We start from the raw sequence: 19125 nt of genomic DNA on the forward strand, positions 1-19125 counted from the left end.
TCAGGTTGAGGGGCTCTGGGATATCTGTTCTGAGTGGAGAAAACAGGTTTTGCAGTTTTCCCCAGGATGGGTAACATCTGGATTGGGTTCATGAAACCAGCATGCTGATGTTGTGCAGGTGTACACAACCATTTCAGTTATGGCTGTCTATATTCAGGGCTCATTCCCTTGAAGACAAGCTGCTGTGGGATTAGCATATGAAAACAGACAAAGGAGAATGTGCTTTGGCCTTAAAGTGGAGTTCCAACCACTTTTACAACTCTTCAGCATCCTTCACTAAACTGTGCACTGTAAACAAATTGGATATTTTTTTATTTTTTTTCTCAGCACCTACTGTATATCTGCTGTATTCATTTTTAACTTCCTCCTCCCTGGCCGTGGCCCATCGCATCATATCCTGTTTGCAATGCCTTCTGGGAAGGGGCGGCAAGTTCCTCTGACACTGCCGTTGCTATGGAAACCTGACCTGAAACCTATTACATTGCTTGTGCTGCACTGAGCATGTGCGAGATCTGCAAGGATGAGATCCAGGGAGAAATACAGTCTGGCTTCAGATGCCCACACTTAAGATGGCCACGGCCTGCTGTAAGTTTATAAAATAACAAACTACTGCTATAAACTAACAAAACAGACCTTAGTTTACAGATTAACTTTAGTAGAATACATTAAGCTTGTGTATTATAAGGGTATTTTTATTTAAAAAGTATAATTTCAGCCGGAACACCACTTTAACCACTTAAGGACCGCCTAACGCCGATTTACGTCGGCAAAGCGGCACGGGCAGGCAAAATCACGTACATGTACGTGATTTGCCTTCCGCGGGTGGGGGGTCCGATCGGACCCCTCCCCGGTGCCTGAGGCGGTCCCGTTCTGTTCCCCGGCGATCCGAGATGAGGGGGAGGCCATCCGTTCGTGGCCCCCCCCTCGCGATCGCCGCCGGCCAATGGGAACATTCCTTTGCTGCTGTATGCTAAACAGCAGCAAAGGAAATGATGTCATCTCCCCTCGGCTCGGTAGTTTCCGTTCCAGCGCCGAGGGGAGAAGACATCAATGTAAGTGCACAACACACTACACACACAGTAGAACATGCCAGGCACACTAAACACCCCGATCCCCCCCCGATCGCCCCCCGATCCCCCCCCAATCACCCCCCCCCCCGTCACAAACTGACACCAGCAGGTTTTTTTTTTTTTTTTTTTTTTCTGATTACTGCATAGTGTCAGTTTGTGACAGTTACAGTGTTGGGACAGTTAGTATTACCCCCCTTTAGGTCTAGGATACCCCCCTAACCCCCCCTAATAAAGTTTTAACCCCTTGATCACCCCCTGTCACCAGTGTCACTAAGCGATCATTTTTCTGATCGCTGTATTAGTGTCACTGGTGACGCTAGTTAGGGACGTAAATATTTAGGTTCGCCGTCAGCGTTTTAAAGCGTCAGGGACCCCCATATACTATCTAATAAATGTTTTAACCCCTTGATTGCCCCCTAGTTAACCCTTTCACCACTGATCACCGTATAAACGTTATGGTTGACGCTGGTTAGTTCGTTTATTTTTTATAGTGTCAGGGCACCCGCCGTTTATTACCGAATAAAGGTTTAGCCCCCTGATCGCCCGGCGGTGATATGCGTCGCCCCAGGCAGCGTCAGATTAGCGCCAGTACTGCTAACACCCACGCACGCGGCATACGCCTCCCTTAGTGGTATAGTATCTGTACGGATCAATATCTGATCCGATCAGATCTATACTAGCGTCCCCAGCAGTTTAGGGTTCCCAAAAACGCAGTGTTAGTGGGATCAGCCCAGATACCCGCTAGCACCTGCGTTTTGCCCCTCCGCCCGGCCCACCCAAGTGCAGTATCGATCGATCACTGTCACTTACAAAACACTAAACGCATAACTGCAGCGTTCGCAGAGTCAGGCCTGATCCCTGCGATCGCTAACAGTTTTTTTGGTAGCATTTTGGTGAACTGGCAAGCAAGCACCAGGCAGCGTCAGGTTAGCGCCAGTAGCGCTAACACCCACGCACGCACCGTACACCTCCCTTAGTGGTATAGTATCTGATCGGATCAATATCTGATCCGATCAGATCTATACTAGCGTCCCCAGCAGTTTAGGGTTCCCAAAAACGCAGTGTTAGCAGGATCAGCCCAGATACCTGCTAGCACCTGCGTTTTGCCCCTCCGCCCGGCCCGGCCCACCCAAGTGCAGTATCGATCGATCACTGTCCCTTACAAAACACTAAACGCATAACTGCAGCGTTCGCAGAGTCAGGCCTGATCCCTGCGATCGCTAACAGTTTTTTTGGTAGCGTTTTGGTGAACTGGCAAGCACCAGCCCCAGGCAGCGTCAGGTTAGCGCCAGTACCGCTAACACCCACGCACGCACCGTACACCTCCCTTAGTGGTATAGTATCTGAACGGATCAATATCTGATCCGATCAGATCTATACTAGCGTCCCCAGCAGTTTAGGGTTCCCAAAAACGCAGTGTTAGCGGGATCAGCCCAGATACCTGCTAGCACCTGCGTTTTGCCCCTCCGCCCGGCCCAGCCCAGCCCACCCAAGTGCAGTATCGATCGATCACTGACACTTACAAAACACTAAACGCATAACTGCAGCGTTCGCAGAGTCAGGCCTTGATCCCTGCGATCGCTAACAGTTTTTTTGGTAGCGTTTTGGTGAACTGGCAAGCACCAGCGGCCTAGTACACCCCGGTCGTAGTCAAACCAGCGCTGCAGCAACACTTGGTGACGTGGCCAGTCCCATAAGTGCAGTTCAAGCTGGTGAGGTGGCAAGCACAAGTAGTGTCCCGCTACCACCAAGAAGACAAACACAGGCCCGTCGTGCCCATAGTGCCCTTCCTGCTGCATTCGCCAATCCTAATTGGGAACCCACCGCTTCTGCAGCGCCCGTACTTCCCCCATTCACATCCCCAACCAAATGCAGTCGGCTGCATGAGAGGCATTTTCTTTATGTCCTCCCGAGTACCCCTACCCAACGAACCCCCAAAAAAGATGTTGTGTCTGCAGGAAGCACGGATATAGGCGTGACACCCACTATTATTGTCCCTCCTGTCCTGACAATCCTGGTCTTTGCATTGGTGAATGTTTTGAACGCTACCATTCACTAGTTGAGTATTAGCGTAGGGTACAGCATTGCACAGACTAGGCACACTTTCACAGGGTCTCCCAAGATGCCATCGCATTTTGAGAGACCCGAACCTGGAACCGGTTACCGTTATAAAAGTTAGTTACAAAAAAAGTGTCAAAAAAAAAAAAATATATATAAAATAAAAAAAAATAGTTGTCGTTTTATTGTTCTCTCTCTCTCTATTCTCTCTCTATTGTTCTGCTCTTTTTTACTGTATTCTATTCTGCAATGTTTTATTGTTATTATGTTTTATCATGTTTGCTTTTTCAGGTATGCAATTTTTTATACTCTACCGTTTACTGTGCTTTATTGTTAACCATTTTTTTGTCTTCAGGTACGCCATTCACGACTTTGAGTGGTTATACCAGAATGATGCCTGCAGATTTAGGTATCATCTTGGTATCATTCTTTTCAGCCAGCGGTCGGCTTTCATGTAAAAGCAATCCTAGCGGCTAATTAGCCTCTAGACTGCTTTTACAAGCCGTGGGAGGGAATGCCCCCCCCCACCGTCTTCCGTGTTTTTCTCTGGCTCTCCTGTCTCAACAGGGAACCTGAGAATGCAACCGGTGATTCAGCCAGCTGACCATAGAGCTGATCAGAGACCAGAGTGGCTCCAAACATCTCTATGGCCTAAGAAACCGGAAGCTACGAGCATTTTATGACTTAGATTTCGCCGGATGTAAATAGCGCCATTGGGAAATTGGGGAAGCATTTTATCACACCGATCTTGGTGTGGTCAGATGCTTTGAGGGCAGAGGAGAGATCTAGGGTCTAATAGACCCCAATTTTTTCAAAAAAGAGTACCTGTCACTACCTATTGCTATCATAGGGGATATTTACATTCCCCGAGATAACAATAAAAATTATTAAAAAAAAAAAATATGAAAGGAACAGTTTAAAAATAAGATAAAAAAAGCAGAAAAATAATAAAGAAAAAAAAAAAAAAAAAAAAAGCACCCCTGTCGCCCCCTGCTCTCGCGCTAAGGCGAACGCAATCGGCGGTCTGTCGTCAAATGTAAACAGCAATTGCACCATGCATGTGAGGTATCACCGCGAAGGTCAGATCAAGGGCAGTAATTTTTGCAGTAGACCTCCTCTGTAGATCTAAAGTGGTAACCTGTAAAGGCTTTTAAAGGCTTTTAAAAATGTATTTATTTTGTTGCCACTGCACGTTTGTGCGCAATTTTAAAGCATGTCATGTTTGGTATCCATGTACTCGGCCTAAGATCATCTTTTTTATTTCATCAAACATTTGGGCAATATAGTGTGTTTTAGTGCATTAAAATTTAAAAAAGTGTGTTTTTTCCCCAAAAAATGCGTTTGAAAAATCGCTGCGCAAATACTGTGTGAAAAAAAAAAAATGAAACACCCACCATTTTAATCTGTAGGGCATTTGCTTTAAAAAAATATATAATGTTTGGGGGTTCAAAGTAATTTTTTTGCAAAAAAAAAATAACTTTTTCATGTAAACAATAAGTGTCAGAAAGGGCTTTGTCTTCAAGTGGTTAGAAGAGTGGGTGATGTGTGACATAAGCTTCTAAATGTTGTGCATAAAATGCCAGGACAGTTCAAAACCCCCCCAAATGACCCCATTTTGGAAAGTAGACACCCCAAGCTATTTGCTGAGAGGCATGTCGAGTCCATGGAATATTTTATATTGCGACACAAGTTGCGGGAAAGAGACACATTTTTTTTTTTTGCACAAAGTTGTCACTAAATGATATATTGCTCAAACATGCCATGGAAATATGTGAAATTACACCCCAAAATACATTCTGCTGCTTCTCCTGAGTACAGGGATACCACATGTGTGAGACTTTTTGGGAGCCTAGCCACGTACGGGACCCCGAAAACCAAGCACCGCCTTCAGGCTTTCTAAGGGCGTGAATTTTTGATTTCACTCTTCACTGCCTATCACAGTTTCGGAGGCCACGGAAAGCCCAGGTGGCACAAAACCCCCCCAAATGACCCCATTTTGGAAAGTAGACACCCCAAGCTATTTGCTGAGAGGTATAGTGAGTATTTTGCAGACCTCACTTTTTGTCACAAAGTTTTGAAAATTGAAAAAAGAAAAAAAAAAATGTTTTTTCTTGTCTTTCTTCATTTTCAAAAACAAATGAGAGCTGCAAAATACTCACCATGCCTCTCAGCAAATAGCTTGGGGTGTCTACTTTCCAAAATGGGGTCATTTGGGGGGGTTTTGTGCCACCTGGGCATTCCATGGCCTCCGAAACTGTGATAGGCAGTGAAGAGTGAAATCAAAAATTTTCACCCTTAGAAATCCTGAAGGCGGTGATTGGATTTCGGGGCCCCGTACGCGGCTAGGCTCCCAAAAAGTCCCACACATGTGGTATCCCCATACTCAGGAGAAGCAGCTAAATGTATTTTGGGGTGCAATTCCACATATGCCCATGGCCTGTGTGAGCAATATATCATTTAGTGACAACTTTATGCAAAAAAAAAAAAAAAGTGTCACTTTCCCACAACTTGTGTCAAAATATAAAATATTCCATGGACTCAATATGCCTCTCAGCAAATAGCTTGGGGTGTCTACTTTCCAAAATGGGGTCATTTTGGGGGGTTTTGTGCCACCTGGGCATTCCATGGCCTCCGAAACTGTGATAGGTAGTGAGGAGTAAAATCAAAAATTTACACCCTTAGAAATCCTGAAGGCGGTGCTTGGATTTCGGGGCCCCGTACGCGGCTAGGCTCCCAAAAAGTCCCACACATGTGGTATCCCCATACTCAGGAGAAGCAGCTGAATGTATTTTGGGGTGCAATTCCACATAGGCCCATGGCCTGTGTGAGCAATATATCATTTAGTGACAACTTTTTGTAAATATTTTTTTTTTTTTTTTTTTTTGTCATTATTCAATCACTTGGGACAAAAAAAATAAATATTCAATGGGTTCAACATGCCTCTCAGCAATTTCCTTGGGGTGTCTACTTTCCAAAATGGGGTCACTTGGGGGGGTTTTGTACTGCCCTGCCATTTTAGCACCTCAAGAAATGACATAGGCAGTCATAAACTAAAAGCTGTGTAAATTACAGAAAATGTACCCTAGTTTGTAGACGCTATAACTTTTGCGTAAACCAATAAATATATGCTTATTGACATTTTTTTTACCAAAGACATGTGGCCGAATACATTTTGGCCTAAATGTATGACTAAAATTTAGTTTATTTGATTTTTTTTATAACAAAAAGTAGAAAATATCATTTTTTTTCAAAATTTTCGGTCTTTTTCCGTTTATAGCGCAAAAAATAAAAACCGCAGAGGTGATCAAATACCATCAAAAGAAAGCTCTATTTGTGGGAAGAAAAGGACGCAAATTTCGTTTGGGTACAGCATTGCATGACCGCGCAATTAGCAGTTAAAGCGACGCAGTGCCAAATTGGAAAAAGACCTCTGGTCCTTAGGCAGCATAATGGTCCGGGGCTCAAGTGGTTAAGGAGAAGCCATCTGAATGGACCGTTGCCTAGGAGATGATGTGTCAATAGGTAGGAGGCTGTGCTGCCCAGAATATTTACAGTAATTTGTCACAAAGCTGATTGAGACAACAAGTGAGTTTGGTGAGTTTGTGCAGAGAAAGGCTCAGAGACTATGAAGTACAGATAGCCAGAAGGCTGGAAAATGAATTTGTTCTGTCACGGTGATGCTTAAAAATCCTCTTGAGGGTAATCCTGTAATTTGTTTTTGAGCTTTATTTCTAAAAAAATTGAGCACTACATTTGGGCGAACCCCCACAGCATGTAAACATTGCTCATAGTCTGGGTACGGTACACATTAATGCTGAACTTCAGGTATGCTTGCAAAAGCCTTCTTGTGGCTTACCTGAAACAGGTTCTTCATTCTTCCACAGTGACTCCTATGTCTAGCAGTCATGCCAATAAAGATGTTTAAAATATGCCCTTGCCCTGTACTTGCATTTTTAGATTTGGAGCCGTCACTGCTCTCTCCCTTATGCAGGGTGACCAGTTGTGTACAAGCCCATTGTAGTTCTAACTCAGCAGCACTGATATCAGTGACATCAGTGGATCCTTTTGCATGTTTTCCTTGGTAAACTATCATGTAGTTTAGTGAGGCACAGCTAATGTCCTTAGTAAGGGATGTAGGGTACCTCACAGAATTCTACTCCCTGCAGCTGGTTATAGAAGATTTTGTAGACTGTTGATGATATCACAACAAGTAAATATGCTGATTTAATGGCTCTGCATTGACCTGTAAAAAAAAAATCAGCATGTTTTGCACTGGATGAATCTTATTTCTCTCACAGATTCCATATATGAGACTTTTCAGCAGTGACTCATACAACTGTGCTCTTAAATGACATGTTTATTATATATGATGGAATACATTAAAGGCTGAAATAGTTGTTCTGAACTGAAAATTATAATGGAGATATACTAACCAAAGTCTTGACAAATAAACAGTAGTCGGCATGTACAACCTATGAGCAATCATTCAAAATTGAAATAATAATTTGGGGTTTGAGAACTTTATCAGCCAAAACACACTTTGGGATGCAGCGCATTGCCATTTTGAATAGAAAATCAATGCTCTAAAGTAATGCAGCTGCAACACACAGTAATGTACAACCATGCTTTGTGGTGCAATGTGTCAGAAAAAATGCTGCATGTGCATTTTCGTTCCATTTATGAAAATTAATGGACTGTCTTAATAAAACGCAAGCTGATGCATGACACAATTCAGGTTAATGCAATCCACAAAAATGGCAAAGTGTGAATGGGCACTTAAAGAAAAAAAACAAACCCGGGGCGTGTCCTAGCCGCTGACCGCGATGGCCGCTTGGCTTTAGAGCTCCTTTCCACACCGGGTCCCCACAGTGGCTCACAGCCACATAGCCAGCTGACTTCAACCCCAAAAGGGGCCACACATACCAGACAGTGTTCAGGCTATGTCCCGCAGGAGGAACCAGGCACCAGGCCCACGCCATCTGACCGAATTCTTCATGCAGTCAGTGGGTAAGCACAGCCAAGATGGCACCCAGGAGAGCGGCCGCTCTCCTCCCCCACCTCACACACAGGCACAAGCTGTCCAGCCTGCACTGCATACAGAAAACCTGCCTGACATGGAGGAAGCCTCACAACTCCAGGACAACTCCCCAACGTCTGACAGAGGTAAGAGAGCAGCAGACTCTCCTGCATACTGCCCACAGAAACAGCCCTCTGCAAAGAAGTATCAATAGGTAGACCTGACTGACACAAACACATCTGCAGTATACACTGCACCACTAGCTGCCTTCCCAGCAGCTGACACCCCAGCCTCTGAAAGCACTGTGAAAGCAATGGATGCACACGAAGAACAGGCAGACATGATCTGCAAATTACAGCTAAAAGTCTTTTTGAAGATCACTCTTGCCACAATAATATAAACATAAGGGGAGTACCAGAAGCTGTTGAACCGCAGGAACTCATACCTTATCTGCAACAATTATTCCTGAAGCTTATCCCAGATCTCACACCCAGAGTCCTACTGATGGATAGAGCACACAGGATTCCTAAGCCAGTGTACCTACCTGACACGATCCCAAGGGATGTCCTGACATATATACACTTCTACCATATCAAAGAGCGCCTACTAAGAGCGGCTAGACCCTCCAGCTCACTTCCAGCACCATATGTAGGAATAGCTCTATACCAGGACCTCTCTGCTGCAACATCTAAGATGAGGAAAAAATTCACCCCCATTACTGCGGTACTGCAAAACCACAACATGGTCAACTGCTGGGGTTTCCCCACCAAATTGCTGGTCACATACCAGAACCAACAGGTCACCATTACATCCCCGAAAGATTGCTACAAAATGCTACAAAATTGGGGCCTAACATCCCCACCAACTGCAAGACCTCCAAATAACAACTCAACCCACAAAACCTGATAAATTATTGGCCTGTTGCCTTACAAAGTACCTGGATACTGAGTCCACTGCCCTTACAATCGCTGTCTAATTTTCCACGGCTAATCTGACCTGAGCCCTGGATAGTGGACTATTATTTTATAATTTGCTTAACTGTTTGATTCATTATCTTTCTGTTATCAAACACCCCTGGCACGAAGTGTGCTACGTTCTGTGTGGTCACTATCTCAACCACACAGAACGGTAAACGCTCCACCATATGGCTTATGAATACCTCCCTTTTATCCCAACCCAAGTGTCAGGAAAAGATCAAGCAGGAACTATTTTTGAATTATTTAATTATTTTGTTCATAATGTGAACTCTGTATCGAACTATGTACTGCTATGGAACTCACACAAAGCCTTCATGAGAGTAGTTCTCCTCAAGCTTGGGGCCCATGAAAAATGTATGCGAGCTGAGAAATATAACAACTTTCTTGATCAGATACGACAACTTGAAAAATCAAACAAAACCTCCCCTAACGATGTAGACACTGCACGTTTACACAGCCTTAGAGAAGAACTTCGCACCTTCTTTTACGCCTCATTTGACTACCACATTAAACGATTAAAAATTAATTGGTACACGTCGGGAAATAGACCAGGTGCTCTCCTAGCCAAACAAGTGAAAAGGAAAGCAGCCACCTCTAAGATCCCATACATGCACACGGCGCAAGGACACAGGGTTAGCAACCCAACAGACATTGCCAACTGCTTCAGGAACTTCTACTCATCCCTGTATAACTTAAACACCTCCACAGCAGCTCCTAATCTTGAGCCCACTCAAATCTCCAATTTTCTAGACTCGTTACGCCTACCTACCCTAACCGCTGACCAACTAGTGGACCTTAATGCTCCAATATCTGCAATTATAAAAACATTTTGCTCCTTACCCCTACACAAAGCTCCGGTCCAGATGGCTACTGGAATGAGTACTTCAAAACCTATGCATATATTCTATCACCCCATCTATGCAATTCTTTTAATCGTATTATGCATACAGGAGACATCCCAAAAGAATCCTTAGAGGCCCTTATTGTTACCATCCCAAAACCTGGTAAACCTCACAATGACCCAGCCAATTACCGACTCATCTCACTCCTGAACTCAGATATTAAAATATATGCAAAAATACCTGCCTCCCGTATTTCACTCTGTATCCCCACACTCGTACACGCAGACCAAGTAGGCTTTATGCCAAAACGACAGGCATCCGATGGCACTAAGAGGTTCCTAGACCTCATACAATGGGCTGAAACTCACAAAACGCCTTCTCTGCTCCTTTCCTTGGATGCACAGAAGGCGTTTGACAGAGTCCACTGGTCCTACCTTAGATCAGTGCTCCAAAAATGTGGTTTTGTGGGCAACATACACACAGCAGTACTAGCTCTATACTCCCACTCATCTGCAAAAGTGTGAACATCTGGTATGACCTCTGACCCTTTTATGATCTCAAATGGCACAAGACAAGGGTGTCCCCTCTCCCCACTAGTATTCGCCCTAGTGGTGGCACCCCTTGCAGCAGCCATATGGTCCCACCCCCTGGCACTAGACACTACCCACAAATTGGGACTATACGATGACAATGTCATCGTAGTTGTGACTAAACCTCTCCAGTTCTTTCCAGCACTCCATTACTTTCTCACACACTTCAGCCTGCTCTCATTATACAAAGTAAATTGCTCTAAATCCAATCTGATCGCTATCTGCCTAGACAAAATTACAAAATCAACTCTCACTCGCCTATCCCCGTTTCCATGGGCCCCATCTTCAATGCTTACCTATTTATGGATACAGTTAACTGTCCCCTCATGCATTACCCACCGCACAAATTATGAAGCGCTTCTCAAGAAGTTGTCAGACATCTGCTCCTCTCTCCGCTCCACCTGGGCATCTTGGGCTGGCAGAATAGCACTAGCCAAAATGTTTCTCCTGCCCCACCTCCTGTATTTTTTTTCAAACTCTCCCAGTTCTGCTTTCATCTTCTCAACTAGACATGCTTCAGCACACCCTCAACAACTTCATATGGCATGGCAAGCCCCCCCGAGTTAAACAAACCACTGTGTGCACCATGCCGTCCAAAGCAGGAATGGGTGCCCCTAACCTCAAGAACTATTATAAAGCTCTCCTCTTAAATCAAGCTCAACACTGGTGGTCAACCAACTCTCACCCTTTGTGGGTGCAGATAGAGGAGGCGGCCCTCAGGAACTCAGCCAAACCCCTACTAGCTGCTATTTGGATGCAACGTCATCCTGCACCATCCTTCTTAGCCACAATAAATGCAACAATCAAAATATGGAGCTCAAAAAGGATCCTCACATTTCTACAAGGCGCTTGACTCCACACAGAATCCCGAGAAACTACCTTCAATGGAAAAATGGGAACAAACCCTACATTTCTCGATAGACCTAACATCCTGGCACCAAGCTTCTTGCTTCACCCTGAAAGTTTCTAGATGCCTCTCACACTGGGAAACTGAGAAAAAAAAATAGTACATCACTGGTACTACACACCTACAAGATTAGCCTGGTTCTTACCCCTACATCCATCTGGCTGCTGGAGGGAATGTGGAGGCACCTGATCTACAGTACATATATGGTGGTCCAGTCCCTCACTCCTTCCCTTTTGGTAATCTATTCAAACCCTTTTCTACAATCTCACAGAAATTTCCACAAAGATCACACCCCAGCTAGCATTACTTGGAGTGGGACTAGAGGCTTGAGACTCCTTATACAATGCTGTCCTCACCCACATCCTAATTGTGGCCAGGCTCTCTATAGCCAGAAACTGGAACAGCAACTCTTTGCCCTCTATTCAGATGGTACACCAAATTCTTACCCAACATCTCCAGATGGAACTCATGATCCCCAAAGCAAACCTAAACCTAACCAAATTCCAAAAGAACTGGGCCCCTTGGTTAATCTACTCCAACCTGGACATCACCTGAATCCACAGCTTGTTAATAACACTACCAATATACAACATCTGATGACACTAGCCTCTTTGCTAACTCACGTCCTCCTCTGCTCTCCATACCTACTGGTTAAAGCTACATATTACCCAATCAAATCTTTTCCCCGCCCCCCATAGGATTGATACCCCGGTCTGCGATATATAACTCCTGGAAAATACTATAACGAGACTGTACATGCTTTGTTTTTTCTGTTATACACCCTCTGTACTACATCAACATTGTCTTAAAACTTCTGTACTGTACATGTAAAATATGTAATACCCAATAAAACTTTAAGTTAAAAAAAAAGAAAAAAAGCCAAACCCCAGATCTAAGAATTGTACCTAAAACAAATCTATTAGATGGCTTTGGTAATAGAAGAACTAATTTTTGAAAAATTGGCTTCCCACATAGCCTCTGTCCTTAAAAACAATGGCTGTATAGTAAAACAACTTTGGGTAATAAATAAACAGACTGAATTATTAAAACAGTGCATAGAACACAATGATATAACCAACTAAATTTTGTTTTATTGTGGTGCAATCAGTGATTGTCATAGGTTACCACATTTTGCATTATTTTGTGAGCCTAATAGAGTTCACATTAATCATTCATGTAAAATAAAGATATGGCAATATTATCCTGGTGCTGAAAACAACAAAACAAAGCTGATTCTAAAATTCCATTATAATCAGCTCTAAATTTTTATACAAACCTTCTGCAATCTAAGCTGATTAACGCTAGAAAAGGATCCATATACCTGATAAATATGTAAATATAGTTTGTGCAGAAACATTTACTGAATTCTTCTCTTTTAGTAGCTTGCATTCATTCACATTTACCACATGGGGGAAGCAAAAACTTAATAAGCTATAAACAATGACAAATTTCCTGTATTTTTCATCTTTTATAGCTACGACTTTGATAGAATTTAGTCTTACCTGGTTAAGATGCTGCCAGTATTCTGGTCCCTTCTCCATGTCTCTTAAGCTTGGCGGAATGTACCAAAAGCATATATTTGCATACTCTGGCTGTAAAAGAAAAACAAACATGTTAAATGTATAGAAAAATAGTTATGTAATTACTAAAGCGCTGAAGTGGAAAAAAATATATCGATTGTGAAAAAGTAATACAGCTGCAATCAATTAGTGACACCCCACAGTTTTTGTATAAAAATAAATAAAGTGATGCGCTCGTATTATCTAATTGGTGTTATACTGCCTCTCGTGCTTATCATACACTTCTAAAATAAGTGAAACATTGTATACAATTTTTTTGTTTAAACAATAAACAGTGACAACTAAAAATAAATAGACACATATGTAAAAATATTTAGGAGATATTGTGTTTCGAACCAATTTATAAGGTTCCCTTATTACACACTTCCAAGACCTTTTTCCAGTGAATACTAATATAAAAAATGTGATCAAAGTAAAATCCACCTCAAATAATAATAGTGATTAGTCCACCAATTAAAGTTAAAATGATACCTCCTCTTCTTTTGAACCAAGGCTTAGTGAGTCTGTATCAGTGGTAGATCGGCTTATTTCTAATCAGCCGCCAGCATAGATAAGTTATTTCTCAGCTTCTACTGGTCTTCCCCCATATAAGAGATAAAATTGTGAAAAGATACCATTGCACATATATCAACCAGAGTATAGATAACACAAAGACCCACTTGCTTTCACTCACATGCTCCCTTAGACATAGATCGCATTTGTAGGTTAATGGTCAGTCACATTCAGCTCCGTGCTACTCCGTGCTGCTGCTGATTCACTCTCATGCAGATCGCACTCTCCCCAGAGCGTTACAGGCTAATTCTCCCCACACGTATCATCACTGACACGTAACTTTTTCAAGGGTCCTTGAAACTCTGGGGAGAGTGCGATCTGCATGAGAGTGAATCAGCAGCAGCACTTTGTTTTCTTTTCTTTTTTTCCCTCAAACTAAGTACATGTTCTACAGGAAAATACCTGTTGATACAAACCAAAACCAAGATGTCCTTGTACCTTTTGATGCTCTGAACCTAAATCCTTTTTTTTTTGTGGACTAAAAAAAACACCTTCTCCCTGTTGGGATAGTTGTTATAGATAAGTGGAGAGGAGAGATGTTTTGTTGTCCTAATACACTTCCTATCCTATTGTGATTATGTTACTCCTCCATAGATACAGTACAGTAAGTGAGTGTTGTCATCCAAGAACAAGAAGCGTGCTACTGGCTAGATCAACAGGCAATAGATCACACTTAAAAAATATATATATAAATAATGAAAGAAGAAACAAAATATACTAATACAACAATGCCATCTAAGGATGCAATAAATTACATTTTTTTAATCTTGGGTTAAAATTAAAGTAAATAAAGAAAAATTAATACTACTATTGCTGACTTTCTTTTAGAAGATACAGCCCCTGGGGCTGAACTACATGCTCATTCATTCAGCAGCTATTGAAGTCTGAACTTATCTACTGCATGTTTGTTTTGAGCCAGAGACTCACCTACAGTAGGTAGTGATGCAGGATTAGGATAAAGACCCATAGACCAATATAATTCTACAATAATATCTCATGAGAGTGACATATTATAGCACTTAATATTAACATTTGGCTGGAGTGTGCTAAACAAGTATACGGAAAAGTGAATGCATTTGCCCTAATGCTTGGTAAGAGTTTGGGCGGAGTTAGATAACTGATTCTTCATCTAGACAGATGAAGCCAATAAAATAATATTTTTTTCCTCTAAGAACTGGGCCATCTAATACAGACGCATATCTCAGTAGCTCTTCTAAAACAGAACAACGTTTTGGATAATGGGCAATTTGGTGCCCTTGGTACTTAGAAGGTGGTGCTAGCTTATAGTGAGGATTTATGTGTGACTTACTTGCTCAAAATCCATATAGGTAGGTTTACTGACTCTGTCCTTGTGATCTTTTAATCCCAGTTCAGAAAAGTATATGGGATTATTTCACAATAGGAGAGGGGCACACTTTTGACGGCCCTTCAGCCATGAGGATACCAGCCCACATGTTTGGTGTAAGCAGGAGCAGGTCATGCTTTTTCTTTCCTAATTTCAATAACAATGCCAAAGTATAAAATCTAACCTGTTCTGTTTGGCTTTGCAGCATGGTGCTTTAAAGAGACCCTGTCACCAACTTAAAAAAATGACAGGTAAAAGGAAGTATTTTACATGCTTAAACAAATTAATGCAATATGATTCCTGTACCACCGCTACTAAACTATAGTGCTAGTGTGCTTATGAAATTTAAAATGCCCACAGCTGCAAACAACTGTTATGTGTTCCCACACCGAAGGTAAGTATGTAAAGTAAAAGATGTTGTGCTGAAAAATAATAAAGCACTATGTGTATATCTACTGTATATCTTAAATACTTTGTGCTTCAAAGTGTAAACCAATATTTATAGATATTCCCTTAATACCAATGACTATAGTAAATGTCTATCACCAAAAACAACATGTAATATTTTATACTCTGTGCAGGCCAGTCAAGTTCCTTCACACCAAACTTGCTCTTCAATGTCTTTATGGACCTTGCTTTGTGCACCGGTCCAAATCATTTGGTGGAGGGGGGATTATGGTGTGGGGTTGTTTTTCAGGGGTTGGGCTTGGTCCCTTAGTTCCAGTGAAGGGAACACTTAAGGCATCAGCATACCAAGATGTTTTGAACAATTTCATGCTCCCAACTTTGTGGGAACAGTTTGGGGATGGCCCCTTCCTGTTCCAACATGACTGTGCACCAGTGCACAAACAAGGTCCATAAAGACATGTATGAACCAGTTTGGGGTGGAGGAATGTGACTGGTCTACACAGAGTCCTGACCTCAACCCGATATAACATGTTTGGGATGAATTAGAGCGGAGACTGTGAGCCAGGCCTTCTCGTCCACATCAGTGTCTTATGTCACAAACGATCTTCTAGCAGAATGGTCAAACATTTCCATAGGCACACTCCTAAAACTTGTGGACAGCCTTCCCAGAAGAGTTGAAGCTGTTATAGCTGCAAAGAATGGGCCAACTCAATATTGAACCATAACCAAAAAACATTTCAGTGCTAACACTGTGCCCATCCTGTAGTGATAAAATGTCATATACCAGGTAAAAAAAGAGGTATTGAAAGATACTTATTCCCAGGGATATAGGAATAAAAATGTAAATTAGTAGAAAATGGCCGACACTGTGGTGCTGGCAAGGCTGCTTTAATTTGTGGGATGGAAATCCACAATCTGTAAAATAGGAAGGGAAGAAAGAGCCAAACCGGCATAGTGTAGCACAATTTATTAAGTAAAATACCATATAAAACAAATAGAACTCACAAGCGGGTGAGGGGGAGAGAGAGGATGACAGTCCGCAGTGGATTGTAATGAGCAGGGAACTGTGTGGTAGTCCTAGTTCTTGGTGGAGAAGAAAGCCAGCTTTGGTGGGGAGCAAGATGAGCCTGGAGTCCGTGCAGGGAGACCGGTATCAGCCTACCCTCTGTGGCCCTGATGGTATATCCAGAAATATCCGAAACCCGTCCCAATTGGCTCACACAGCAGTTGAACTGACAGCTCCTCTCACTACTGCAGCTGGACACATCATCTTTGGATAAACATATAGAGCCCTTTCACACTGGGGTGGGGGCGTTGACGGTGGTAAAGCGCCGCTATTGTAAGCGGCGCTGTATCGTCGGTATGCGGCCGCTAGCGGGGCGGTTTTACCCCCCCTGCTAGCGGGCGAGAAAGGGTTAAAACCACCGCAAAGCGCCTCTGCCGGCAGTATAGCCGTCCCGTTGATTTCAATGGGCAGGAGCGGTAAAGGAGCGGTATACACTCCGCTCCTTCACCGCTCCGAAGATGCTGCTGGCAGGACTTTTTTTACCATCCTGCCAGCGCATCACTCCAGTGTGAAAGCCCTCGGGGCTTTCACACTGGAATTAAAGCAGCGGCTGTTTCGGGTCGGTTTGCAGGCGCTATTATTAGCACAATAGCGCCTGCAAACTGCCCCAGTGTGAAAGGACCCTAAAGGAATATCACACAGCTCCCAGCTCATTGCAATCCACTGGGGACTGTCATCCTCTCTCTCCCCATCACCCACTTGTGAGTATTTTACTTAATAAATTGTGATACATTATGCCGGTTTGGCCCTTTCTTCCCTTCCAACTCAATATTGAACCCTATGGACTAAGACTGGGATGCCATTAAAGTTTATATGCGTGTAAAGGCAGGCGTCCCAATACTTTTGGTAATAAAGTGTATGTTTAAAAAATGTAATTTCAATAGTCAAACTTTGACCAGTTGTTACATATGAATTCTGATGCATTTTAATTTTGGGAACATTTTCCTCGCTTGATTTACAGAATATGCATGTTTCTTTACATCCTGAACCTATGGTGCATTACTGCTTCTAACTTTGCACCTGTTTAGTAAACTGCAAGTTACAATTTCCCCCTGGCTTATCATTTGTGTGATTACCTATTCTGCTAAAATACTATACTACAGTGTTATTTGGTTGACAGCTCTGAGTCTCTTGACATCACACCCAAGATGGTGGCTCCAAACAGCAGCACTGTCAGGGCTTTTGAATGTCTACACAAGGGAAACTTTTACAGGTAAATAACATTAATAAAATACATTAAATGCACATATGATCCTATAAGAAGATTTTTGTTGAATGATTTTTGTTGAATGATTAGTCTGGTGACAAGGTCCCTTTAAAGAAAAAAAGATATGCATACATGCAGTATTTCAAATAGCAGTAACCTGTGTTTTCAAGTACATTAAAAAAAAAAGGTAAAATGAACAAAAATTAATGCATCATGCATTTTTGTGTAATTTTCAGCACACATGTAGCATGGACACTCTCTATTCTTGAATATACTGGTATCCCTTGGTTGTCACAATGCATGGTATAACACATCAACAGCCGGGAGAGTGGAGTGATGGTTATATCACTCTGCTGAGAGCCTGACTTCCTGCTGATCCATCCATCCCCATCAAGGCCCCTGACCTTCCATCCCAGTGCCAAATCTCGGTTTTTCGGTGGTGGTCCGGAGCAATCAGATCTAACAGCTCACTCAGACCCTCTGTAACGGGGGTCATGAGTTTCTGTTAAGCGGCCAGTCACTCTGTATGTGGTGGTGGACCTAAGCACCTTGTCCTCACTCAGCAGGACCTCAACCGTATTCTAACAAACACTTGGGTGATTCATCTTGTTTCATATGGACTTACACAAGTATTTCTTTCACCGTTGCACATCAAGATTGCACTTTTGATGATTTATATATCTGTCATTCTATTTATATATTGTCAATTTATATAATTTATATGTTTACACATTTATTTGGAATTCACCTCAAAGGGGAACTGATCGTCACTTGTATGCACACTAGTTTTTTATTAGCGCAATTCAATATTTTTTATGATATAACACATCAACAGTGCCCTTCAACACGTATAAGTGTATGTGACTGCAAATGCATAGGTGTGAAGGAACCCCTACAATGACAGTACAGAGACAACCTAAGATCAGAGGTCCGGGAAGCACATCCAATTCAAGGTTATTATAATAGCATTTAGTGCCATTCATTTATTTTGAGGGGCCCTTTTGGGATTCATAAAACCTTAAACTAGCAATGGAGAGGTCTGTGCCAAACTTAAACTTGGGCTTTAATTTATGACATGACCTAGTTCAGAAAAGGGAATGTGGTTCATATTGCTCATATTAACCTACCATGTACTAGTTTTGAACACTATAGTTTAGTCAGATTATTAAAACATTGTATAATAATTGGCTTCTAAAGCATACGCCTCACTATGCTCTTTGATTTTGTAATAAATTATTAGTGTTTTATTTCAAGTATTTCATTTTGAGATCAAATCACTTAAATTGACATTAGTAGAATTACTTAATTAAAAGATAAAAGAGAAAAAACATTACACACCTCCCAGAGAAGTTCAAACCCGTCTCTTTTCTTGATTTCATTTGCTAGATATCTGCAAAATAAAGGAAAATGACAGCTTATATGTGATGGCCAGGGGTATGGAACATTATGCTTTCCATTTTTTACGGACATCAGGTGAATATTAAGAAGAACATGGAACCCTAAGGC

General features: G+C 42.3%; 1 protein-coding gene across 5 annotated transcripts in view; it reads right to left on the reverse strand.

Annotated features, from left to right (window-relative positions):
- The window catches only part of GADL1 (glutamate decarboxylase like 1), a 464941-nt gene that overhangs the window by 87571 nt on the left and 358245 nt on the right, over positions 1 to 19125 (reverse strand). For all 5 annotated transcript variants that reach the window (XM_073630286.1, XM_073630284.1, XM_073630287.1 and 2 more), the window contains 2 exons: positions 18958 to 19009; positions 12964 to 13053 (listed from right to left, as the gene is read on the reverse strand). In XM_073630286.1, coding sequence (XP_073486387.1) covers positions 12964 to 13053; positions 18958 to 19009 — 142 coding nt within the window. The remainder of the gene's footprint in view (positions 1 to 12963; positions 13054 to 18957; positions 19010 to 19125) is intronic.

The sequence above is a fragment of the Aquarana catesbeiana genome, linkage group LG05 (genome assembly GCF_042186555.1).
Source record: "Aquarana catesbeiana isolate 2022-GZ linkage group LG05, ASM4218655v1, whole genome shotgun sequence".
NCBI classification, from domain to species: domain Eukaryota; kingdom Metazoa; phylum Chordata; class Amphibia; order Anura; family Ranidae; genus Aquarana; species Aquarana catesbeiana.